Here is a 27,818-nt window from a genome sequence, read left to right as displayed (position 1 = left end):
TGCTTTCCATCCGTTTAAAAATGCCCTCCAACATCGAGAAAAAAAAAATTCACCCAACCTAACACAACGACCTGAGCTCAAAACTTTTCCTTTGCACCTTTGAGACTTTAAACAATTTCGTACCGGAATGCACCTCAAAGTAGCGTGGGAAAGGAAAATGATGCGTGAAGAAGGAAAAAAAAAACAAATCTCAACTTTTGTACACTTATGACCAAACTATGGGAAAGACTTTCGACCTATAAAGAAATGAAACATGTTGCCAAAGAACGAGTAGAATGAAAAATAAAAAAAAAAAATAAAAAAACAAACAAAAAACGCTACAACAAACATCATAAATTTATGTAAGCAATCTAAGCAAAAACCTCGAGCAGCGGGAAGAGGAAGTTTATATAAACTTTAAAGTTCCCCATAAGGTTCCCCATAAGGACTATCAGCAATGTAAACTTAGAGATGTGGGGGTGGTGGAGTTGCATAAAGCCTGATGATGATGTTGACTTAAAACTCGAACAACATTAATAACATATTTATTTATTGAAGTTAGTTTAAATACTGAAAAGGGATAGTTTCAAGAAATATAAAAATGTATAGTTAGCTCTTCGGCACTTAGATAAGTTTTAAAACGGTGTGTTTAGTTAAGCGCCAACATGGTAGTTTAATGGACATTTTATTGAAATTACAAGTAAAAACGACTTAAGATTAGGTGGTATGTACAAACAAGTAAAAAAGCAGATGAGTTCGGCCCTCAATCATTTTGAAGGGAAAATTTCCAAAAAAATTCCGTCGATAAATACCGTCAAAGGACTAGGTCCTGCATACTCATTTTTATAGGCTGTAGTACCCATTGCGAACTTTAATAAAATTGAAATAATTTCTGTAAAAAATTGTGCTAAAATCATCAAAATACTGACTGTGTCGGGGCTATACGAATTCGTGGGCCTATATAGAAAATTCTCTTCCAGGGCGCAAAGTACTTAGAAGGAACTATTTGTGTGGATTTTCAGACAACTCCATTAAAAACTGTAGCTAAAATCATCAAAATACCGAATGTCGGGAGGTACCATATAGGTCCATGAAATCGTATATCTTCCATTTCGTGGACCTATATAAACAATATTCTACCAGAGGTAAAGTACTCAGAAGGCGCTCCTTGTGTGGAATTTTGGAATGTTGATATTGGGGTTGCTGTTAGAATGTAACGTTGAGAGTTGAAGGTGGATTTGGAAATATGTACTAAACATGTACAGAAAGTACTAAATGGTATTAAATTCGGTATTTGGATAAGGGATAGAGCTGGAAATCTGAAATATGGAATGATGGTGTTTGATATTGTGTAGGGCAGAGGATCCAAAGGGTCTTCGACAATTCGAACAATAAGTGTACCAAAAGTACTAAAATTCACTAAGATTGGTACCACTTGGAGTTATGTGAAAGTTATTGTAAAATTTAGTAGGAGAAACAGGTTCAGGAAGCAAGGTTGATATGAAGAGGTGGTTTTGGAAATGTGCACTAAGTGTAAGTACTGTACTAAGTGGTACTAAATTTAAAACAATTTGGTTGTGGGTGAATAGGGAAAATTGAATTTTGAAATTTAGTATAGAAAGGAGTAGTTCTGGAAATGTGTCCGATATGAATGCGAAAAGTACGACATTTAGGATAAAGTATAGGGAGAGAACTGGAATATGAATTTTGGTATTAGAATTACTGTAACAGCGAAAGGACTGTACTTAGTGGTACTAATTTTGGTTGTGGGCGAATGGATAACGATAGAATTTTGAAATTTAGTATAGAAATGAAAATATGTCCAATATGAATTCGAAAAGTAAGAAATTGTGCTAAAGTTAGCATGTAGTATAGGAATAGAACTGAAATTGAAAATTTTGATTTTAGGATCATTGTAGATGCAAAATTCCTACTATAGGGTGTAGGAAAATATCTGGAATTTTGAATATTGGCGTAGAAATCACTGTTGCTATGTAGCGTTTAGATAAGGTAAATTTGGAAACTCGTAATATAACATGTACGAAAAGTACTAAATGGCACCACATTCGGTATAAATATAGCAACAGAGCTGAAATTATGAATTTTATGGAAAAGAGTAACTAACTGAATAACTACTGATAATCAACGCCCAGACCAAACGGCTAAGACCAGAATATTAAAATTTTGTAAAAGCAAGTTTTGTTTCGTAGGCGAGTGATAAGGGTACGAAAAGCACTAAAATATACTAAACACTGAATACTTTATATTAGACAAATAGAGGGAGGAAAAATTGTGAAATTTGAAACGGGAGCCGCGGATGGAGTGTAGGGTAGATCCAAAATGTAACTAAACTTCTAAAATAGTACCATTTGGTATTATCTAAACGGACAGAGGTAACAACAATATTTGGGGAAATATATCAAATGCAGCTCAGAAATACCTTTGCTAAATTTTATCGAGATCGGTTCAGATTTGGATATAGCTCCCATATATAACTTCGTCCGATTTACCTTTTATTGTACACCAAACGTCTAATATTTGTCCAAATGGGATGGAATTTGGCACTTACGACCGAATTGAGTCTAGAAGCTAGTATGTCAAATTTGGTGAAGATCGGTTCAGATATAGCTATAGCTTCCATATGTATTATTCATCCGATTTGTTATATTTGTTACCCACAACCGTAATATGCACTCCGTAACAACGATATTCAGGGAAATATATCAAATACAGCTCAGAAATATCTTTGCCAAATTTTATCGAGATCGGTTCAGATTTGGATATAGCTCCCATATATATCTTTATCCGATTTCAATACAATTCCGAATTTAAAAGATACGAATGCTTCGGCATATTTAGTCCTTTGAACTTTAAATTATAATTATAATCATAGCGAGTATGTTCGAATTCTCCCATAAAAACTTTTAATTGTTATGTGGAGCTCTACTTAATTAGTAAAGTGGTGTAGAGTATCATAAAGTCGGCCCCGCCCGACTTGAAGACTTTCTTTACTGGTTTTATATATGAAGGTGGTTTTGAAAATGTGTACCAAGTGTGCGAACTGTACTAAATGGTACTACATTTGGAATAGTTTGGTTTAGGGTGAACCGATGAAGTTGGAACTTTCAAATGTTGGTGTTTATAATGAAGTCTTTGTTGGTAACTGCGCACGGATTTTGGAAGAAGAGAAGCGCCGTGTTCCATGTTGACCCTTTGCGGGGATATACCAGAGGGAGTTGACCGTTATAACCCACCTTCACATCAGATCTAATGTTAGTAGAAATAATTTGATGTGTGAAATATGAAGAGAACCGGATGCTTATTTCGGATTTTATAATCGTTATTCGGTTATTCAAAACTTTGACACTTTATGGGGCAGGTACCATATTTAAAATATATCTTGTGTTTATAGAAATATTATGTTGGTAGAAATATTGGATGGAATCGGGTGTTAATCGGATTCGTTTTATGAGCTTCATGAATATTCAAAATTTTGACCCTTTATGGGGGATGTACCAGAAGGGTTGAACCCATATATTCCATCGTGAAGAATGTGATGTGTATAATTTGAAGAAAATCGGATTCTTGCATCAAATTTTGGAACAGTTATAAAATATTTCGAAAAATGTGTACTTAATGAAGTGTGCCGATATTATGCATGTTCGCACCTGGGATAGCACTCATGCAAATATTAGGATATGCAAAGTTGGAGCAAAATCGGATTATCCTTTCTCTTTCTGTGCAGTAAAATATTTTTTGTTTTAAATATTCGACCTTTTGAGGGGGATGTACCAGAAAGAGTGGCCCATCTCCAAACTCGATCTTAGTTTGATAATAATATTACGATGTACCAAGTTTGGATAAAGTCGAATACTTCCCTCGAGAGTTAGCGTGGGCACCAGATAAAACCAGATAAAACCGTTATTTCGATGAGACCCGTTTTGGACGTATCAAATGATATATAACCTCTCTAGCCATATGGATGAGGTTTTAAACAATTTATTTGGCGGAGCCTGATATATACCCTATGCCAACATACTGTTGAGGGTAAAAAATTTAGAAGGTTGGGGAAAAATGCTGATGGATCGATTAAGTAATGTTCCTCAGTGTACATCGTGTTGGAGGTGGCACTATATAATGTATAACTTTAAAATTTTACAGTGATATTTCTATTATGTCGATGATGATTGATTTTTTGAGGTCTGCGTTCGATTGGGGTATTCTCTAATTCCGAAAAAATAAGGTGTATGTTCACACTAATATTTTGAATATTTGCAATAAATTGTTTTTACGAAATTCGACATAGTTTGACGGGACCGAAATTAGATTTCATTGGATATGCCAACTACATGTTTCCGAATATTCATAAGGCCGACTTATTTGCTACCTTGCAGTAAAGGTGATATACATGCGAAAATTTTAAGATTCTACATACAAAATCATAAAACTAAATTCTAAAGCCAAAGTATTTGGTACTGTTGGACATACCAAGTTTAAATTTCAGTCTAAAAACACAGTTTTGAGTACTATTTAGTATCTTTAAGTATGAATTTTCCAAAAAAATCCCCATTGATGCTGTCTTATTTTTAACTGACACACACACATACTCTACATGTACATGAAAAAAAAAAAAACAATCCAAACTTTTCTCCATACATAAATAACAAACTTAAATTTTCGCTATTCTACTTCAGTTGGTTGGTTGGCAACATTTTAAGTTGCCACTTCTCGGGGGTTCGTCATAATTTTCTATGCGGCTTAAAATTCATTGAAAACGAAAGAATATGCAAGTGGAATAAAACTTTTTAACAATTCTTTCGTTCTTTTCCTATCGTTGATGTTGTTGTTGTCGGCTTTGTTGTTTGTGCTACGGGAAATGGAATTAGAGAATAGATTCGAGTCGACTCGACTCGAGAATGTAAGGAACTCTAAATATTGATGAAGTTTTAAAAGAAAAAGCAGAAGAGGAAAAAGAACTTGAAGTATATTTACGAAAACCCTGTTCAACTCTTTCAACAAAAATGAGAATTGTTTTCTGAATAAATACTTCGCCCAGTGTGATGTTTTCCAGCAAAAGGGAGGGTGATCAGGGGGGTAATATTTTCATTTTCTTTCTTTTTCGTAGTTAATTTGTTGCATTGTTCTTACTTTGAAAAGGAAGTAAATAAATGTCTTGAAGTAAAGCTGAAATGGATGCAGGCAGCAACATTGTTTTCGTTGTCTTTCCACCCTAACTGAGTGCGATCGGAAGTGGCTCCTATTAGACAATGAACAAATGAATGAAGCTAGAGAGAAATATGTATTTCAACAAGACGTGGGAACAACAAAGGATGACGTGTATTTCAAACCAAGCTCTTTAAGTTAGTAAGAAATAGCGAGTAAAATGACGTTAGATTCGACAGGGACGATAATTTTTGGTTGGCCTTGAAGTTCTTAAAAATACATTGGACAGTGCTTCAGTTTTTGTACCTAAAATCAGGTCTTAAGGCAAATCAGATATCCAAAAAAAGAACACTCAAATTTGAACAAGCATTTATATTGGCACATTCGGTGATTTTCAGTGATCTAAATGATAGCATAATACAGACATTTGAAATTACAAATTTATCTGTGTTCTGCTCATATTAGACTAGCCACAGTCAACATCTCTATTTAAAATGTAAATGTCTACGTAAAACTTAATATATTGTCTTTGACAATTTTTTCCGAATAAAAAAGGTGTTAAGTTCAATCGAGCCGAACTTTTTATAGTCTCCACCATTTGAAAAATAAGGATGGGGGCTACAAAAAAATTTGGCCTTTATATAAATTGTTCTGATGCAGGCGTAAATCCCTTTACGAAATTCAAACATCAAATTTTAGGTAATTCCCTTAGAAATTGTGGCTAAAATCATGAAAATACCGAATTTCATAGACAATATTCTGCCACAGGAGGAGAAGTTATGAACTCTAAATACCGAATTTTAAATTATTGCTTTAGAAAATATAGTTAAAATCGTCAAAATATAGAATATGTGGAGGAACAATTATATGGGGAACAATTATCATTGATCGATACAGCTCATCTTGGAACTGTACAAAAAGAGGGACAAAAGTAGATCAATACATTGCTAGATTGGACTTAGGATATACCCTTTTTTCTTAACTATGCTGTTAAAGTTTTTACGACAACGCGCAAAAACTCATTACAAGGCTGTTGTCTTAGTTTCGCATGATGGAGTTTCGATTATATTTCCAATTTTATTAGGTCTCATAAAATATTGGATTCCGTTTATAGTTTTTATGAAAAATGTTTATTTTTAAAGGAAAAAAAATAAAATTTTTACCAACGATAAAGCAGGGAATTTAATGGTTTGCGAGAGACCTACCAAACCTCGTTAGTTTCTCAAGTTTTTGTGTTGGGATATTCTCTTCAGGAATTATTTAAGAACTCCTATTATAAAAATGTTTTGTTGTTTGTTTTTGAAGAGAAATAAAAAAATAAATAAAAAACAGTAAAGAAAGGGCAAAGTCGTGCTGGACCGTCTTTATAATACCATACACCACTGTGCATATACAGGGTAGGATAAAAAACTGCAACAAAGTCAAACGCCATAATTTTTACATTTTTTTTTTAAATTTTATTGAATAAAAACAAAAATGTTCGGAAATAGCATCAAATTTTAGAATAAGTTTAGATTTGTTTGAACTGGTTACCTTTGACACTAATTATGGCCTTCAAACGGCCAATGAAACCGTCACAGGCTGCCCAAATGTTGCTCTGCGGTATTTTGGTCCATTCCCGGCGAAGCGATTGCTTGAGGTGATCAACACTTTGGTATTTTTTAATGCCAACTTTGCTTTCCAAAATACTCCATACACAATAGTCGAACGGATTGGTAATCAATGATTTTGGTGGCCATTGTGCGCTGGAAATGAAGTGAGGAAACTCATTTTGTAATCATTATTGGTCCTATTTGAATGTCCAAGGTCTGCGGCCAAAATGTTTGTGTGCCCAAGACTTTAATACACCCTCCAGAATACTTTCGCGATAATATTTGGCATTTATTCTAATGACACGGTCGAGTAATACGAGCGGAGAGCGACCATCGGCTGTTATGGCGGCCCACACCATCGCCATGACTGGCGCTTGAGTTCTGGTGGCCAACCGAAGGTGCACATTTTCAGCAGACCTAGTTGACAAGTAAACACGATCATTTTGTTTGTTTACAAATTGCTGGACAACGAATGTTTTCTCATCGGAGAAAACCAAATTCGGCAGTTCACCATTTTCGGTCAAGCGAAGCAACTCTTTAGCTCTTTTGAATCTATTTTCTTTCTGTTGCGGTGTAAATTCTTGCACTTTTTGGAATTTCAATGGCATTAACCACGAGCTAATTTTTCAATATTTGCCGAATGGAATATTGCGATATGTTCAGCTCACGAACCATTTTTCGGCCACTGCGACACGGGTTTCGATGAAGTCGCTTCTTTACTTTTCGAACCATTTCTGCTGATGTTCCTATTCTCTTCCGTCCACTTTCTTGACGTCGGGCTAGGCTACCATTATCATGGTAACGAGCGATGATACGAAACAGAAAATTCTCACCAAAATGCTTTTGTACACTTGTAAACATTATAATGAGCTTTCACTGAAGTAATTTGAACAGCTGTCGGTCGAGTGACTTAAAAATGACAGCAGTCTAAAGTTGGTTGCAGTTTTTTCATCTCACCCTTTATAAAACAGGAAATTGTTTGTATGTTTGTTTTGCAATGTATGGACTCGAAAACCCATGCACAGATATTTCTGAAATTTCCGTATACACTATAGCATCGCCTGAAAGTAACATAGGCAATATTAATTTTAACCAGTAAAGAAAGTCCTAAAGTCGGGCGGGGCCGATTTTATGATACCCTACACCACTTTGCTAATTTAGTTGAGCTCCATATAACAAGTAAAAGTTTTCATGGGAGAATTCAATCATACACGCTATGATTATAAGTATAATTTAAAATTTAAAGGACTAAATACGCCGAAGCATTTGTATCTTTTAAATTCCGACTTGTATTGCCCATTTGGTGCAAAATTAATTCTAAAGCAGATAAAGATATATATGGGAGCTAAATCTTCACCAAATTTTGCATACTACCTTCTAGACTCAACTCGGTCGTATGTGCCGAATTCCATCCCATTTGGGTAAATATTAGACGTTTGGTGGACAATAAAAAGTAAATCGGATGAAGTTATATATGGGAGCTATATCCAAATCTGAACTGATCTCGATAAAATTTAGCAAAGGTATTTATGAGCTGGATTTGATATATTTCCCCAAATATTGTTGTTACAGAGTGCATATTACGGCTGCGGAGGATAAAAATAACAAATCGGATGAACAATATATATGGGAGCTATAGCTATATCTGAACCGATTTCCATCAAATTTGGCATGCTTATTTTTAGGCATAATTTGGTTGCATGTGCAAAATTCCATACTATTCGGGCTGATATTACACGTTTGGTGCACAATAAAAAGCAAATCGGACGAACATATATGGGAGCTATATCAAAATTTTTACCGATTATCTCCAATATCAATTGGTTTCGTCCTTGGGCCAAACAAATGTTGTTTGGAAAATTTCACCTCAATCGGATAATAAATGCGACCTGCATTTTGTTTACAGACGGACAGAGGGACTGACATACATGAATCAACTCTGAAAGTGATTCTATGCAGATCATCAAAAGGAACTATGGGTCTATCTCGTTTCCTTTTGCCTGTTACAAACAAATGCACAAAGACATAATACCCTAATCACCTTGTGGTGTAGGGTATAAAAATTCTACTTGAGACTGGAGATATAGCATCAAAATCGGAGGTCCCTAACAAAAATATAGATTTTATATGCATATATCTATTGATCGATTACAGATACAGTCACCAAATTTGAAATACGTAACGGAATTTCGAGCGAAAAAAAATTTGCCAAATTTTACTGAAATCTGTTCAGATTTGGATTTATCTCCCATATATATTATTGGCCGATTTCAAATATTTGATGCACCAAACACGATACCTATATTCGATTCTAATCAAATTCGGCAAGAGAGACTAAATTTGGTACAAAAATAAATTTGTTAAAATATATTTAAATCGGTTCAGATTTGGATATAGCTCCAATATATATTTTCAGCCGATTTTACATATTTGATCCACCTAACGCCATATTTATGTCCGATTCCAATGAAACTCGAACAGAGAGACATTTTGTACCAAAAAAAAAAAAAAAATTTCCAAATTATGTTGAAATCGGTTGGGCTTTGGGTATAGCTCCCATATATATGTATTTCGTCCGATTGGTGCAAAGCATACACCAAACACGATATGAAATGAAATTCAGAATGTGGGGCGGAATTTAGTTACAATAAGAAATTTTATGCTGCAAGTACGGCATGTACCTTCAATTTCAATAAAACATGGAAGGTGTGACGCAATATGGTGTAAAAGTAAATTTTGTCAAATTATATTGAAATCGGTTCAGATTGGGATATGGTTTTACTAAGAAGCATTGACCCACAATGGCTTTACTGACAGTAAAAAATTACAGAATGATTTAATTAAGGATACGATTATCACGGAGTAGTACGTTGCTTCCTCGAAACAGAAATGCCACTCAACTTCGAAAGATTGCAGTTTCCTGCACGCTTGGCATTTGCTATGAAATTAATAATTCCGAAGGGCAAACCCTTCGTGTATGCGGACAAAATTTGGCATGTTCCTGCTTTTCTCAGGATCATCTGTTCCTGGCATGTTCATAATTTTGAATGCATATAAAATCAAAAGAGGTAGCCAGTGCGCCGAGCTCAAGTAGTCTCTTATAAAGTAAAGGAAGTAGTCGATATAACCCAAATCTGGCACGTCGCAATATTTATATCATATTTGTTTCGGTCCGATACGAAATGGACAATATTGGCCCATATCCTCGCAACCTACTCCATATAGGGTCTAACATTTTAATAATCATAAGAAAAGTAAAAATATATTTCAATAATCGAATAGTGGCTGAGGGTATGCATCTGCTGGCAAAACCGAATGATACTTTTTAGTTTGGTTTATTTTATTTTCGTTACAATTTTAAAAATATTTAGGCTCGATTTTACTTATCTTCGATTCACAAAATTAATAGGATGTGCACAGTTTATAGTAAATTGGACGGCGAGTATAACTTCCTGATCAGGATCCATGCTTGCCTATTTCCCCATCCGTATACAGAACGAATGAGCTTCATCTGTTGGTATACGAACCTCCCGCCTAATACACCATCAATAAGCTGACCTTCTTTTGTGTGTACATTTAAAAGATCAGTTCCTTAAACAAAGCTAGGAGCCCTTAAACCCCCTTTACATTTCAAAGTATTTCTCAACCTCTTCGATTTTTTCTTTTTTCAAACACTAAAGAAGATTGATACTAAAAGGGATGGCATAAGACCTAAATAAATGGAATCGTTAAAAAAAAACAATTCTTAACAAAGATTATGATGATAATTCCATGATTTTCCACAACTATAGAATTGGACTGCATATTGTAAAATTATTAGTGTTTGTTTTCTTTGTTGTTGATGTTGTTGTTGTCATACATTTTGCCATAAATGAATTGTAAATAATTTTCCAGAAGTTCTTTTGTAACAACGTTTTTCCATTTTTCCCGCCATGCTTGGCTGGCAATTGCATTTCCTTTGTTTGGCGATTGTCGTTATAGGCAACTTTCTCCGCTTTAATGTTGTCGTGACGTCGTGAAAAGAACATTTTTGGCAGGATTTCGGAGGACTTACAAAAGCAAAAGAAAACACAGCAGTGCAAAAGAAAATCAGACTCTGAATATTTTTTCAGCATTTCTCTGAGCAAGCAACCATTTTCGCCATTTTCACTGACTGATTTCATTGCAAAGCACTGCCATTTCGGATTTCTGTTTTTCTTTTTTTAATGTGCTGCAAATGGATGTTTATACAGGAGAAGGAGAAGAAGATGAAGAGGTGGACGCCAAAAAAACTAACGTTCCCAGAAGCCACTTCTTGGGAGGTATGTTTGCAGGAGAAAAGAAAAAACTTTGGCCAACCCATAATTCATAAAGAAAACAAGCAGAAGCAGCAGCAGCAAAAAAATATAAACAGAACTTCTGTCAATGTACTTTTTTTCTATTTGTTCGGCTGCGCTAGCATCAGGCTTTTAACTACAGTTTTACTAAGTGTTTTCGGGGAGTTGCAGTATTTCTTCGACACAAAATTGGACTAAAAGCAAATGCCGAGAAAATCACCAAACTTCAAAAAAATGTAGAAAAAATAGCACTGAGAATGGGAATGCCAAAAGTGACATTATGGCAGTGAAGTGACTCTTGTGCCGACACAGAAAAATAAAAACACAATAATAATAAGTGAATGCTTTCAATGGAACAATTCTGCAAGCGAAATGGGTCGAAGTTAAGTCTTATAGGTTTTAAGAGGGCAATGCAATGAAAGTGCCAAAATAAGATGGATTTTTTTATTTTTATTTGTTTTGTAAATGTGAAGGCGGACTACATTTTCTTCACGAAATTAAGTAGCAGTTATAAAATTAAAAAAATCGATATGAAATTCCAAATTCTGCTAAAATATTAAAAATACCGTATATATCTAAACGAAGACGTGGTCCTGCATAGCCAACTTTTGTCATATGCCATTGCAATATTCAAATACGAAACATTAAAAAAAGCCGTTGAATAATGCAGTTAAAATCATGAAAATACTGAATATAGGAAGGTACCGTTATATGGGGCTATACGAAGACCTGGACCTGCCAAGACAATTTAATGTCACTAGCTGTGGTACCTATTAGGAACTTCAAATATGAAACAATTCCGGTGAATATTGTACCCAAAGTCGTCAAAATACCGAATAATGGGAGGTGCCGATATATGGGGGCTATACGAGAACGTGGCATAGACAATTTTCTGTCATAGACTGTAGTACCCATTAGAAACTTCAAATACGAAATATGAAACAATTCCGGTGAATAATACCACTAAAATCGCCAAATACCGAATATAGGGAGGTACCGATATATGGGGCCTATACGAAGACCTGTACCTGAATAGACAATTTAATGTCACAGGCTGTGGTACCTATTAAGATCTTTACATACTAAATTAAAAACAATTTCGGTGAATATTGTACCTAAAATCGTCAAAATACCAAATATAGTGGCCTATACGAAGACCTGAGCCTGCATAGACATTTTATATATTTCGGCCGATTTCATGTATGTTATGTACCAAACACGATATGTCCGATTCCAATGAAATACAGATGTGTGGCGGAATTTAGTTATAATTATAAATTTTGATAAATTCATAAAAAATAGGCTAAGATTTATATATAGCACCAAACACGGTATGTACCTCCAATTTCAATATGCAAGGTGTGACGGAATTTGGTGTAAAATTAAATTTTGTCAAATTATATTGAAACCGGTTCAGATTGGGGTATGGTTTTATTAGAAACATTGACCCACAACACCTCTGCATTGATACGATTGTTACGGGGAAGTATGTTGCTACCTCTAATTCTCTAAAGCAAGAGAAATGCCACTCAACTTCAAAAGATTACAGTTTCCTGCACGCTTGGCATTTGCTATGAAATTAATCCGAAGCACAAACCGTTCGTGGAAGCGGACTAAATTTGCCATGTTTCTGCATTTCTCATGGTCAGCTGTTCCTGTCATGTTCACGCGTTAGTAGACCGAGCTATTTGTTCGTTTACGCATTAAAGTATTACAATAATTAGGTTTTTTCAAAATTTTGAATTTGTTTTATTTTTTTTTTTTTAATTCAAAAAATATTCGTATATGAAATTTTGAATGCATATAAAATCAAAGGGGGTAGCGAAGCGCACCGGGCTTAGCTATAATCTATATAATTGGAAAACATATGTGAAAATATTGTTGTTGATAAAAAAAAAAAAACAACTAAAAAACAATAAGTTCGGCCGGGCCAAACTTTGAATACTCTCCTCCATTTAAAAATCTTCAAAACATAAAATCCCTCAAAAATTCTGTTAAATCTTAAGAATACCGAAAGTAGCGTTATAATGGGGTCTATACGAAGGCAACCTTTTATCATAGGCCATTTCAGTATTCAAACACGAAACTTGGAAAAAATCCAGTGTATAAATACAAAATACTGAATATAGGAAGGTACCGTTATATGGGGGCTATACGAAGACCTGGACCTGCCAAGACAATTTAATGTCACTGGCTGTTGTACATATTAGGAACTGCATATACTAAATTTAAAACAATTTCGGTTTTCCTTCAATCGTCAAAATACCGAATATAGGTCCTGAGCCTGTATAGGAATTTTCCGTCATAGACTGTAGTTCTCATTACGAAATTTGAAACAACTCCGGTAATAATATAGGTTAAATCATCAAAATACCGAATATGGATGCTATATGAAGACGTGGACCTGCATACACAATTTTTTGTCATAGACTGTAGTACCAATTACAATTTCTAAATAGAAATTTTGAAACAACTTCAGTGAATAATGTCCCTAAAATCATCAAAACACCGAATATCGGGGGTGCAGGTGTATGGGTGCCATATGATATCGTGGACCTATGTAGACAAATCTCTTCCAGGCGGTAAAGTGCTTAGAAAGAACTTCTTGTATGAATTTTCAGACAATTCCATTGTAAAATGTAGATAAAATCATCAGAATACCGAATATTGGGAGGTACCGTTATATACGGGCCATAAGATATCGTGCTCCGATATAGGCCATCTTCAGAATTGACCTGCCTGCCGAAAAAAAACTGATTTAGCTTCCTATCTTATTCGCTTTGACTCTAGCGTGATTCTAACAGACGTACAGGCGGACGGACGGATGGGACTAAATCGTCTTAGAATTTGACGCTGATCAGGAATATATACAGGGTGAGATAAAAAACTGCAACAAAGTCAAACGCCATATTTTTTCCTTTTTTTAAATTTTATTGAATGAAGGCAAAAAATGTCGGAAATAGCATCAAATTTTAGAATTAGTTTAGATTTGTTCGAAGCGTTTGTTTGAGCTGATCGACTCTCTGGACACAAATAGTCCAACGGATTGGTATCCGGAGATTTTGGTGGCCATTGTGCGCTGGAAATGAAGCGAGGAACCTTATTTTGTGACCATTCTTGGATGGCGCATGCTGAGTGCGATGGTGCTGAGTCCTGTTGGTATGTCCAAAGTTTGCAGCCAAAATGTTTGCGTGCCCAAGCCCAAGCTGATGCCGCTGTCAATTATTACGAGCGGAGAGCGACCATCGGCTGTTATGGCGTTATGGCCCAGACCATCACCATGGCCGGTGCTTGAGATCTGGTGGCCAACCGAAGGTTCACATTTTCAGCTGACCTCTTTGGCAAGAAAAACGATCATTTTGTTTGTTTACAAACTACTGAACAACGAATGTTTTCTCCTCGGAGAAAATCAAATTCGCCAGTTTACCACTTGCGACCAAGCGAAGCAACTCTTTTGAGTCTATTTTCACTTTTTGGAATTTCAATGGCTTTAACACGAGCTCAATTTTCAATATTTGCGAATGGAATGTTGCGATATGTCCAGCTCACGAGCCATTTTTCGGACACTGTGACGCGGGTTTCGATCAAGTCTCTTCTTTACTTTTCGAACCATTTCTGCTGATGTTGCTGTTTTCTTCCGTGCACTTCCTTGACGTCGGGCTACGCTACCAAAATCACGGTAACGAGTGATGGTACGAGACACAAACGATTTATTCCCATTTAAATGCTGGAGTGCTCTAACAATAGCCTCTTGTGGTTTTCCAGCCAAATAAAAAGAAATCACACTATAACGCTTGAATTCCATAACGAATAATTTTTTTTTCTGGAAAATTCTCACCAAAAAGCTTTTGTACGCTTGTCAACAATATAATGAGCTGTCACTGGAATAGTTTTAACAGCTGTCGGAATGACAGCAGTCTGAAGTTTGTTGCAGTTTTTTTTTATCTCACCCTGTATACTATCCAGCTATACTGCAATATTGAAAATCTATTCAGAGTTGGATATAGTTCCAAAATTGTGAATACTCTAAAGCCATGATTCGCATTGAAATAATCTACTTTACATAAATTCTTAATATAAGCTTTTTATACCCTACACCACTAGGTGGTCAGTGTATTATGTCTTTGTGCATTTGTTTGTAATTATACCCTACACCACTAGGTGGTCAGGGTATTATGTCTTTGTGCATTTGTTTGTAACAGGCAAAAGGAAACGAGATAGACCCATAGTTCCTTTTGATGATCTGCATAGAATCCCATTCTGAGCCGATTTATGCATGTTCGTCCGTCCGTCTGTCCGTCCGTCTGTCTGTCCGTCTGTCCATGTATTTTTGTAAACAAAGTACAGTTCGCATTTATTGTATTATCCACAAATCATTTGTTTAGCTCCCATATATATCTTCGTCGGATTTTCCTTTTATTGTGCACCGAACGTGTAATGTCAGTCCGAATAGTATGGAATTTTGCACTTACGATCAGATTGGACCTCAACATAAGTACGCCGAATTTTATCGAAATCGGTTTAGATATAGCTCCCATATATATTGTTCATCTGATTTGTTGTGTTTGTCCTCCGCAGCCGTAATATGCACTCTGTAACAGCAATATTTGGGGAAATATATCAAATATAGCTCAGAAATACATTTGCTAAATTTTATCGAGATCGGTTCAGCTTTGGATTTAGCTCCCATATATAACTTCGTGCGATTTACCTTTTATTGTGCACCAAACGTCTAATATTTGCCCAAATACTTGGAACTTACGACCGAATTAAGTCTAGAAGCTAGTATGTCAAATTTGGTGAAGATCGGTTCAGATATAGATATAGCTCCCATATATACTGTTCATCCGATTTGTCATATTTGTTACCCACAGCCGTTGTATGCACTCCGTAACAACGATATTCAGGGAAATATATCAAATACAGCTCTGAAATATCTTTGCCAAATTTTTCTTACGGGAGCTCTGCTAAATATGCATAGTGGTGTAGAGTATCACATAGTCGGCTCCGTCCGACTTTTGTACATTCCTTACAGAGGAATAGAGGAATATTTGCAATATTTTGTTTCAACAGGGAAGTTACACTCAATTTTCAAAAACAAAAAAGAAGCTCCTTGAAATATGAATGAAAAAACCACGGAAATCAGATACTAAAACGGATTTCTTCGAAAACAACCCAGTTTTTTTTTTTTTTTGTAATGAAGTATTGAGCCTTCCTGGCAGCTTTGTTTTCCCTAACCATCTAGAATCAAGTGTGTTTTTTGCCCATATAAAATCATGTATTCCCTCTGGGACCATAAGCCTTAAGATATTTTTATTAAATCCATATTTTGTAAATGGTTTAGTAGTTAGCGTGTGTTGTATATTATGTTGCGTATTTAGAAATAAAATTAAAGAGTCCTTCTTCAATTTCTTTTTCTGAACTTTGTACTTACCTTGTGCTGAGGTGCAGGTCGTCAGTTGCGGTGAATAACGATCTGTCAAACGTTTGATAACATCGATTTGTTCTAATGTTAGTTGTACTGCATCTCGATGTTGGGCCTCACATGGAACATAGGCAGCCCAGAACTAGAAATAGAAAACAAAGAATACAAAGAATATGAATATCATAAACAAATATGAGAATTTTTTAAAGGATATGCCATTTAAAACAAGAAACGCATATAAAATCATTAATTTTTATGAATTTATTTTCATAACCCATTTTATGTAGCAGCAACAGCAAAGGACTGACATGAATATCCATTCTTCCTGTCATCAAAGAAATATTAAAACGTATTGCCCATTCTTATCAAACTTTTTTTTTTTTTTTTGAAATGCCCATTTTATATCCTTTCCACACATCAAACGAACGACATTGATATGCATACATGATGGCCATAAAGAGCAAAATTCCAGAGAATTGTAAATAGAAAAGCCATTCAAACGTCAATCAAATATTCATATCTCTACATTTTGGTGAGCACCACCTGTTACCACAGCTCGTATTTTTTTGGTTCATTTTTATGATGATGTTTTAACACTTTTACGCCATCATTGGATCATAAAATTAATATAAATTTTTTAATAGAATTTTGCGTTAATGTTGTTTCGAAAGGCAAAAAAAAGAGAGAAACATGAAATAAGAATTGAGTTATAAAGCGATTGTGTATTCTATTAAATTATTGAGGGGGAGAATGCGGACACCGAAATATTGATTTAAAAATTCAAGGTTTTGCTGGCGATAAAATTATAAATAAGTTAAAAAGTATCAGTGGGATCTGCCGACAGATGTACAGGGTGAGATGAAAAAACTGCAACCAACTTAAGACTGCTGTCACTTCTACGCAACTCGTCCGACAGCTGTAATAGTGTGATTTTTTTATACTTGACTGGAGAACCACAAGTGGCTATCGTTAGAGCACTCCAGCACTTAAGTGAGAAAAAATCTTTTGTATCTCGTACGTCAAGGAAGTTGACGGAAAAAACAGCAAAATCAGCAGAAATCGTTCGAAAAGTAAAGAAAGGACTTGATCGAAACCCGCGTCGCAGTGGCCGAAAAATGGCTCGTTAACTGAACATATCGCAATATTCCATTCGGCAAATATTGAAAAATGAGCTCGGCGTAAGTCATTGCAATTCCAACAAGTTCAAGAACTTACACCGCAACAGAAAGGAAATAGACTCAAAAGAGATAAAGACTTGCTTCGCTTGGCCGAAAGTGGTTAACTGCCGAATTTGGTTTTCTCCGATGAGAAAACATTCGTGGTCCAGTAGTTTGTAAACAAACAAAATGATCGGGTTTACTTGCCAAAGAGGTCAGCTGAAAATGTGCACCTTCGGTTGGCCACCAGAACTCAAGCGCCGGCCATGGTAATGGTGTGGGTCGCCATAACAGCTGATGGTCGCTCTACGCTGGTATTAATCGACCGTGGCATCAGCATAAATGCCGAATATTATCGCGAAAATATTCTGGAGGGTGTATTAAAACCTTGGGCACGAACATTCCAACAGAACTCAGCAAGCGCCACCCAAGAATGGTACAAAATGAAGTTCCTCGCTTCATTTTCAGCGCACAATGGCCACCAAAATCTTCGGATACCAATTCGTTGGACTATTGGGTCTGGAGTATTTTGGAAAGCAAGGTTGGCACTAAAAAACACCAAAGTGTCGATTACTTCAAGCAAGCGCTTCGCCGGGAATGGGCGAAAATACCGTAGAGCAACATTCGAACAGCGTGTGACGGTTTCATTGGCCGTTCGAAAGCCCTAATTCTTGCCAAAAAAAATGTAAAAATTATGGCATTTGACTTTGTTGCAGTTTTTTTTATCTCACCCTGTATATCCTCAAACAGCAGGATGCCTATTTAGGATTCTATCGTCGTTTTGGTTATTCAAAACTTTGACCCTTTGTGAGGGAGGGACCCAAATGAATTTTCCGATTTCTGACATTTTTATAACAGATCTTGTGTTGATGGAAATATTGAGATGTGCCAAGTCTGAATGGAATCTGATGTTAATTTCGCGTTTTATAAGATTCATGGTTATTCAAATTTTTCACCCGTTGTAGGACAGGTACTCACAGCAGATCTTGTGTTAGTAGAAATTATTGGGATATATAAGATATGAAGAACGCCGGATGCTTATTTCGGATTTTATGATCGCTTTGTTATTCAAAACTTTGACCAGAAGAAGTATCAGAAGGAATGGACCGATATGCTTTATCTTAACACCAGATCTTGTTTTAATATAAATATTGTGATGTGTAATTTGTAATTTTATAAGAGTTATAATTATTCACAATTTTGACCATTTATGGGGGGCACTTTGATGGAGTGAACCGATATTGGCCATTTTTGCACCTCACTTAGCCCTGATGCAAAAATTGGGATTTGCAAAGATGGAGCAAAATCGGATTATCCGTTTTCTTTCTTTGCAGTAAAATATTTCTTTGAAAATTTCGACCTTTTGTGGGGGAGTTACCAGAAGGAGGGGACCGATGTTGCCCATCTTCGAACTCGACCTAAGTTTGCTAATAATATAACGATGTACCAAGTTTAGACCAAATCGGATACTCTTTTCGAGAGTTATCGTGGTCGCCAGCACGACAGACAGACAAACGGATGTACGGACGGACGCACATTGCTAGATCGATTAAATATGTTCTGAAACGGATTTTGACCAAAGAGACCAAGGGTCTTAAATCGTTATTTCGATGAGTCACTTTTTGGCCTCTCTAGCCATGTTTCTGAGAGTATGTATCGTGAGCCATAACTGCAAAATCGGATAAAGATCTCGTATATCTGAGCTGATCTCGTTAAAATTTTGCAGAGGTATTTTCAAATATCATTGGTATCAAATATCATTGTTGTGGAGTGCATATTACGCATGTGAGGGACTTTAACACCAAATCGGATGAAACATATATATGTGGGAGCTATAGCTATATCTGAATCGGTTCTCACCAAAATTTGGAGCACTTACTTTTAGGCAGAATACCTGCGGAAATGCCTAAATTCAGTCCATTTGTGCTGATATTTGCCATTTGTTGTACAATAATCCTGAAATCGGATAATGATATATATGGGAGCTATGTCCAAATCTGAACCGATCTTGACAACATTTTTAGCACATATTTCTGAGATGTATCTGCTATCTAGCACCAAAGATTACTGTTGTGGATTGTATATTAGGGATGTGAGGGACTATACATATGGGAGCTATAGTTATATCTAATATATGGGAGCTATAACTATATCTGAACTGATTCTCCCAAACTTCAATAGGGTTCGTCCTTGGGCCCAACAAATATTGTTTGGAAAATTTCGTCTCAATCGGATTATTATGGCGACCTGTGTTTTGTTTACAAAAATATATGGACAGACGTATGGACGGACAGACGGACGAACATGCATAAATCGACTCAGAAAGTGAGTCTAAGAAAATCCTCAATAGCAACTATGGGTCTATCTCGCTCCCTTCTCCATGGTAGAAAGAAATGCACAAAGACATAATATTCTGACCACTGTGTGGTGTAGGGCATTAAAATTTGGCATAGCAGAGAAAAAAATTGAGAATTTCTGAGCACTTTTTCAAGAAAAAATCCCTTTGATCAATTGTCAGTCCTTGGACCGTAGAGCTAAGACTATTAAAAATAAATATTGTGTTTTTTTGAGAAGGAAGGAAGAACTCTCTTAGAATTTAGAATATTAAATTTGAACTCAATCGACTTAGAACCTTTAGTTGTCATTTACCACAAAATCCTACAATTAAGTGGCACCTAGACCTCATATATTTAATATTTGATTCTAAAATTCTGGATTTGGCTTTCAATTACTTTAAAGAGTAGCGAATAACATTAATCCAATTTCCCGCTGCAAGAATTAATAGCGAATACAACCTTAAACGCATCCCCCTATTATAAAGTTGTAAAAATAAACTCGTCTATAAAATTATATGAACGGCAAAAAAAGAAGGCGATATGAAGAACATTGTGAATGGCTTACCATGTGAACGTTTAATGCAACATAAAATTCAAATTGCCAATTTAGCTAATGTAGGTTGGGAAACGAAATATTCAAGCTCGCTCACAAACGTCTCAAAATCCCCCCCAATACCCATTCACAAATTCCACATGCGCCACTAATAGAGTTGCAGTAATTTTTGCAATTTGACCCGGCCATTGTCTGCTGCATTAAAATATACAAACGAGCGACGTGACTTTGAAACAGGACAGGGCAAACAGGACATTTACTTGCAAACGCCGCACACATCTTAAAAAAAAGGAAAGTATGCCATGAAAAGCAACATGAGTGGGAAACCAATAGCTATGCACAGATCGAGGGGAATTTAGTTAACAACAAATCCACAAGAAAGCCCCAAAAATGAGGGATTTTCCCAGAAAGTTTTTTTTTTTTTTTGGAGAAAATTGTTTGGTGATTTAAAGTAATTTTCCAAAGATTTGAACTGCATTCAAAGTATTTTGTAAAAGTTGCACAAAAAAAAAAAAGACGAACTACCCAGCCACTACAAAAATAGAGGGTCAAAACTTACGGAATGTTGCTCCCATTGTAAGTTTTGTTTTTCGGGAGAGAGGAGTTACATTTGAGCACACATGCACGATTACATAGTTGTTGTCGCCGCAGAATGTTGCATCAACCATCCAACATGGACATGACTAGATTTTGTTTATTTTTCCGATACCCATACCCTACGTATAGGAGATGTGTGTAGTAGATTGTTTGTACTAGATTCGACAGTATTCAAAATAAACTATATATTAAATCTTGATGTAGTGGACAGATATTCCCCATTTCAGCACCTGAGCCAGCACTGCTGCAAATATTGAGATTTGCAAAGTTGGGTCAATATTTTTTTTTTTTTTTTTTTTGAAAATATCAATTTTTTGGGGGGTAGTACCAGAAGGAGTAGATCGACATTGCCAATCTCCCAACTCGATCGAAGTTTGATAATAATATTACGATGCACAAAGTTTGCACCAAAACGGATACTCCCTTCGAGAGTTATAGTGCGCACCAGCCAGAGGGACGGACGGACGGACATCGCTAGATCGACTCCAAATGTCTTGAAATGGATTTGGTCCAAATGATATATACCCTCCCAAGTCATATGACTGAAGGTATAAAAAGAGTTGAGTGATTGACAGATTCGGAGACTGATTCATCAACGGCCAGAGGAAATGGCAGAAGCTGGTCTTGAAATTTTTTTTGGCGAAGGTGCGGTTTTCAAAATTCCTAATGGTTGGGGAAGGAAAGGTACAACAGGTACTAATTATATATGGTTAAATTAATATTGAGCAATTGGGAGATGCTGTACGTAGTTTTTTTTTCTGTAAAAAACAAAAAGGAAAATAATTCTGGAAATAAGTACAATTAAAAATGGGAAGTATATCTGATAAAATAAGTCGGTTTTGGTAATGCATACTTAGTATACCAATCCTACCCAATGCATTAAATTTGGCAGATAGTAGGAATACAATTGGAATTATGAAAATTTTAGTGTAAGAAATGTCCTATTAGTACTAAATTTAGTAGAATATGTAGGAAAAAGCTTTAAAGTTTGAATATTGATATAGATATCATGTATAGTGCATAACGTTTCAATAAGGAAGGGAATTTCGAAATTCGTACTATATGGTGTACGAAAAGTAATAAACATCTCATATAGTGTAAGAATAGAACTGGAATTATGAATCTTGGTATAAGGGCCCATTAAGGGTGTACAGGACATAAACAATGGAGTTTTCCGGCATTATGATCAATGTCAGTGTGTGGGTCCTAGATACGGGGTGGAATAGTTTGCAGCTTGAATTTTCAAAGAGGAAATATCCAACGTTACACTATACAGGGTGAGATAAAAAACTGCAACAAAGTCATATGCCATAATTTTTATTTTTTTTAAATTTATTGAATGAAAGCAAAAAAAATTGGAAATAGCATCAAATTTTAGAATAAGTTTAGATTTGTTCGAATTGGTCACCTTTGGCACGAATTATGGCCTTCGAACGGCTAATGAAACCGTCACACGCTCCCCGAATGTTGCTCTGTAGTATTTTGGTCCATTCCCGGCGAAGCGCTTGCTTGAGGTGATAGACCCTTTAGTATTTTTTTTAGTGCCAACCTTGTTTTCCAAAAACTCCAGACACAATAGTCCAACGGATTGGTATCCGGAGATTTTGGTGACCATTGTGCGTTCAAAATGAAGCGAGGAATCTCATTTTGGCAAGTAAACACGATCATTTTGTTTGTTTACAAACTGCTGGACATCGAATGTTTTCTCATCAGAGAAAACCAAATTCGACAGTTCACCAATTTCGGCCAAGCGAAGCAACTCATTAGCTTTTTTGGATATGTTTTATTTCTGTTGCGGTGTAAGTTCTTGCACTTTTTGGAATTTTAATTAATCGGACATAATTTTAATGGAATCGGACATACATATCGCGTTGGGTGCATAACATACATAAAATCCGCCGAAAATATATATGGGAGCTATATCAAAATCTGTAGCGATTTCAATATAATTTTACAATTTTTTTTTCTAATAAAATCCTGTCACACATTTTCAATTTCATTGGAATCGAAAACACATATCGTGTTTGGGACATCAAATAAACGAAATCTGTCGAACATATATATGGGATCTATATCCAAATCTAAACCGATTTCAATATAATATGACAAATATATTTCCAAACCTTTTCAAATGTGGAGACTGTATCTGTAATCAATTAATAGATATTTGCATATCAAATCTAAATTTTTGGGAGGTACCTTCGATTCTGATGCTATATCTTAAGTTCCAAATGGAATTTCAAAAATGTATATATTCTATGTTACTTTCAGGCAATGTTGTAGTATACTTGGAAATTTTCAGGAAAATCAATGCAGCGGGTTTCGAGTCCATAAATTACAAACAAACATGCAAACATTTTCCTCTTTTATAAATATAGAACACGAGGATAGCTGGAAAAGTGTACTAAATATTTTTAATTGATTTTTGATCAAAGCAAGGGAATTTTCTAAATATTCATCTAAAGTTTAACATAAAAAAAATCATCTTTTGAACTTTTTTATTCCCAACGTGGATATATGGCGACAATCTTATTCAAGTAGGCGATTATCGCCATTAGAGCATAGAATCGAAATTATAAATGTCCGAATTCATGTCATGGCATAACATGGATGTCTAAAAAAATCGCACAAGCAAGTAAATCAGACAGACAGGCAGACGGTCGGGCGGATATGGCTAGATCGACTTCAAATGTCCCGATACGGTTCCACGATATAAAATCCATATATCGAAAAGCCACATTTTTCCGGATCAAATTATATACACCCACTGTAGTAGTATGGTTTAGGATATTAAAAATATTTTAAGGACCTGTTGTTGAAAAATAATTCGACTTAATCTCATTGTTGTTATTTTTATAAAAAAAAAAACAACAAACCAACCCCAAGAATCAAATTTTAAAAATTTTCGTTGAAAAAGATGGCTTAATCATCAAAATATCGTATATCTGGAGGGGTTATTTATATGAGAGCTTTATGAAAACGAAGACCAGGAAGTCAATTTTCTATTGTAAGAGGTGTTACTCATTGCGAACTCTGTATACTTATATGAAAAAAAAAAAAAAACAAAAACAAAAAAATGTCGGATATCATTCAAAACTCAAATATGTGGAGTTCCTATCAAAATGTTGATTTAAATCCCCACGGGGATTAAAAACTGCGGATGATCCCAAAATACCACAAGTATGGTGGTATAGGTTTGTGTGGCTATATCATATAGTGGACCTATATATGTTATTGTCAAAACCAACTTTAAATATATTCGAGTAAAATTTCCGTTGGGAATTGATTTTGGCCGTCGGACAGATATATGGGCGGACAGGACGTGTCATTAAGCAGTCTTGGCAGGCCTTAACCTAACAAAGGCAATATATTTCTGGACATCGAAATCACAACCGCTCCTTCAAATATGAAACATACTATCATCAGTATATGTGAGGCTATAGCCAAAAATTGGAAATATAATTTTAACAAAAATCAGCCAGAGAAGGTGTACTTCTAATATGCTAAATATTAGAAAAGTACAGTGGAGTTCAGGTAAAGGTTGTTCCGATGTCAATATGACATATTTGTAAGCCCAAACAATTTGCGTAGAAGTCAAGTTTCGGCTCGACCACTTATAGCGCTCTCTACACTAGCTTGACGTATTTCCCTGGAATTTAGCTGAAGCTACTTTTTTTGTCGACGAACTTGTTTCCCTGAAACTACAAACAACAGAAAAGTTCCAAGGATTTTTAACCCCACTTCACATATGTATGCAGCCGAACAATTCCAATTCCAAATTCCACTATTTCCGGTATACTGAACAAAACTCGGGTGAAAAAAAATGAAAACTCCCAATAACATTGCCTTACTATAAATCGTTCATCAAATGAATGCATGTATGTGAGTAAGTTTGTTTGTCTGACTGTTTATTTGTGGGGCTGTGGCAGTGGTAAGGACAAATACTTTAGCACAACTCTGGAGGATTCCTTCGTAGAAGCTAGGGAAATGTTTACAATTCCAACATCAAACATGACCACCAAATGGCTGTTGTTTGTAAATGGCTAACCATGGCGTAGTCGTTTTCTGCTACTCCTTTTCGATTTGCAACAACGTTTTGTTGTTCCGTTCCAGACGGGTGCCCGAAAATCACGTGATGGCAATAACTAAAAGTGCAAACATCTTGTTAAGCGCATTACTGAAATTTATTTTCTCAAAATCAAATTGCCATTCCTGGACTATTTCTAGAATAAGAATGAATAAGTTTGCAAATGTCGTACTCGAAATAGGTGTTAAATGGCTTGAATTGTCTGACTGGCTGGCTGGCGATAAATACGGAACGGAAACGTGCTTCATAGTTATTTAAAGCAAGGCGGATTAATTGTGCATGAACATTTGTATTGTTTAATATAATCGTTTTGGTAATCTCTGTCTGGTTATTTGTTGGTTGGAATTAAAATATGGCAAGCAATTTGGAAAATAGGTGAAGAGAGAGAGAGAGAGAGAGAGAGAGAGAGAGAGAGATTTTGCATAATATCCATTTAATGATGCAGCTTAATTGTGGTAATAAGAAAGGTTACATTGTAGAATCTACCTGAAGTTTTATAGGTGGAGAAAGTTTGTTCTTATGTGAACTGCTTTTTAAACCCTCCGCCATAGTATGGAGGGTATATTAAGTATATCATTCCGTTTGCAACACCTCGAAATATACATTTTAGACCCGACAAAGTATATATATTCTTGATCAACGTAAAATTCTATGTCGATTTATATTCGTCCGCCTATCCGTCTGTGGAAATCACTCTAGCTTCCGAACGAAATAGAATAGATTGATAAAATTTTAAATTTTTATGACAGCAGATTGTCTGTGCAGGTTCACGTCTTCGTATAGACCCATCCCAATTTTCGGTATTTTGATGATTTTAGCGACCTTATTCACCGGAATTGTTTCAAATTTGGTATCTGAAGTTGGTAATGGATGATACAGCCTATGACTGGAGATTTTCTGTGAAGGTTCACGCCTTCGTATAGCCCCATATAACGGTACCTCCCCATATTCGGGACTTTGTTGATTTTACCGACAATATTCACCTGAATTGTTTCAAATCTGGTATTTGAAGTTCGAAATAGATACTGCAGCCTATGATAGGGGATTGTCTTTTCAGGTCCACGTCTTCGTATAGCTCCCATATAACGGTGCCTCCCTATATTCGGTATTTTGATGATTTTAGCGACATTAGTCATCGGAATTGTGTCATATTGGGTATTTGAAGTTCCTAATGGATAGTGCAGCCTATGACAGGTGACTGTGCAGGTACACATTATGGTATAGTCCCCATATAATAGTACCTCCCTACATTCGGAATTTTGATGATTCATGTTTCGCATTTGAATATTTTATTTGCTTACGACAAAAGTTACCCTCGCAGGTGCACGTCGTCGTTTAGACTGGTACATTTGGTATTTTTAAAATTTTAAAAGAATTTTTAACGGATTTTATTATTTGTTCTTTTTTTTTTTTGAAAATTGCCAAATTCATTCCAAATGGTAGAGAGTATTCAAATTTCGACCCGGCCGAACTTACAGCGTTTTACTTGTTCTCCTTTAAATATTTATAATATTAATTCAATATATTAAAAATATTGTAATTTAGCTATGTTCGTCGAACTTAGATTAGGTCTATTAAACATTTTGAAATTATGGTATTGAAAAAATAGGTCATATAAGTCCACGTTTGGATAACGCAAGAATTAATGTGTTTAAGGCGATTTTTTCCTGTTCGTTTTGGTATAGTCCCCATATAATTGTATCTCCCGATATTCGGTATTTCGATGTCCCATTTTTCACCGGAATTGTTTAAAATTGGTTATTTTGAGTTCTAATGAATGAATGAATTTCTGAGATGGCAAAAAAAGGGTTATACAGGTTCATGTCCTCATATATTTCCCATATAACGGTGGCTCTTTATATTGACTTTTTCATGATTTGCTCCTCGGACATGTTTTCAATATCAGATCTAGTATTTATAATAGGTTCTATAATAGTTCTAGCGGTGACACAACAGTGTCTATATAGGTCCATGGTATAGAGTAGAGTACATATCCTCCTCTTATTCGATATCTTTATCATTTCAATTTCATTTTTCCACCAAATCGCTTCAAATTTGTGTTTGAAATGAGTTCTGCCTCCAGTGGCATAATCTTGTCTGTATATAGGCTCACTTTTTCCAATAGCACCAAAGTACCGCACCGTCGTATGCATTTTGATTGTTTTCTAATTTGGCTTTTATTTTTTAAATTATATTGATCAAAAAACTATAAAATTTCGGAAATAGCATCAAACTTTAGAATAAGTTTAGATTTGTTCACACTTGGCACGAATTATGCCCTTTAAACGGCCAATGAAACCGTCACATGCTGCCCGAATGTTGCTCTGCGATATTTTGGCCCATTCCCGGCGAAGCCCTTGCTTGAGGTGATCGACACTTTCGTATTTTTTAGCCAACCTTGTTTTCCGAAATACTACAGACACAATAGTCAAACGGATTGGTATCTGGAGATTTTGGTGGCCATTGTGCGCTGGAAATGAAGCGAGGAACCTCATTTTGTAACCATTCTTGGGTGGCGCGTGCTGGTCTCTGTTGGTGTCTGTGGTAAAGATATGGAGGTGGTTTTGGAAATTCGTCCTATATTTGTACAGAAATTTCTAACTACTAAATAAA

The 27,818-nt window shown here is 35.6% G+C and overlaps 1 protein-coding gene across 1 annotated transcript in view; it reads right to left on the bottom strand.

Annotated features, from left to right (window-relative positions):
* LOC101893029 (nucleomorphin) overlaps positions 1–27,818 on the bottom strand; it is a 102,578-nt gene that overhangs the window by 18,597 nt on the left and 56,163 nt on the right. The window contains exon 6 of the mRNA XM_059124707.1: positions 16,485–16,617. Coding sequence (XP_058980690.1) covers positions 16,485–16,617 — 133 coding nt within the window. The remainder of the gene's footprint in view (positions 1–16,484; positions 16,618–27,818) is intronic.

The sequence above is a fragment of the Musca domestica genome, unplaced genomic scaffold (assembly GCF_030504385.1).
Source record: "Musca domestica strain aabys unplaced genomic scaffold, Musca_domestica.polishedcontigs.V.1.1 3, whole genome shotgun sequence".
In the NCBI taxonomy this organism is placed as follows: Eukaryota; Metazoa; Arthropoda; class Insecta; order Diptera; family Muscidae; genus Musca; species Musca domestica.
Note: the sequence above shows the minus strand (reverse complement) of the source record. Positions and strands in the feature narration are given on the sequence as shown.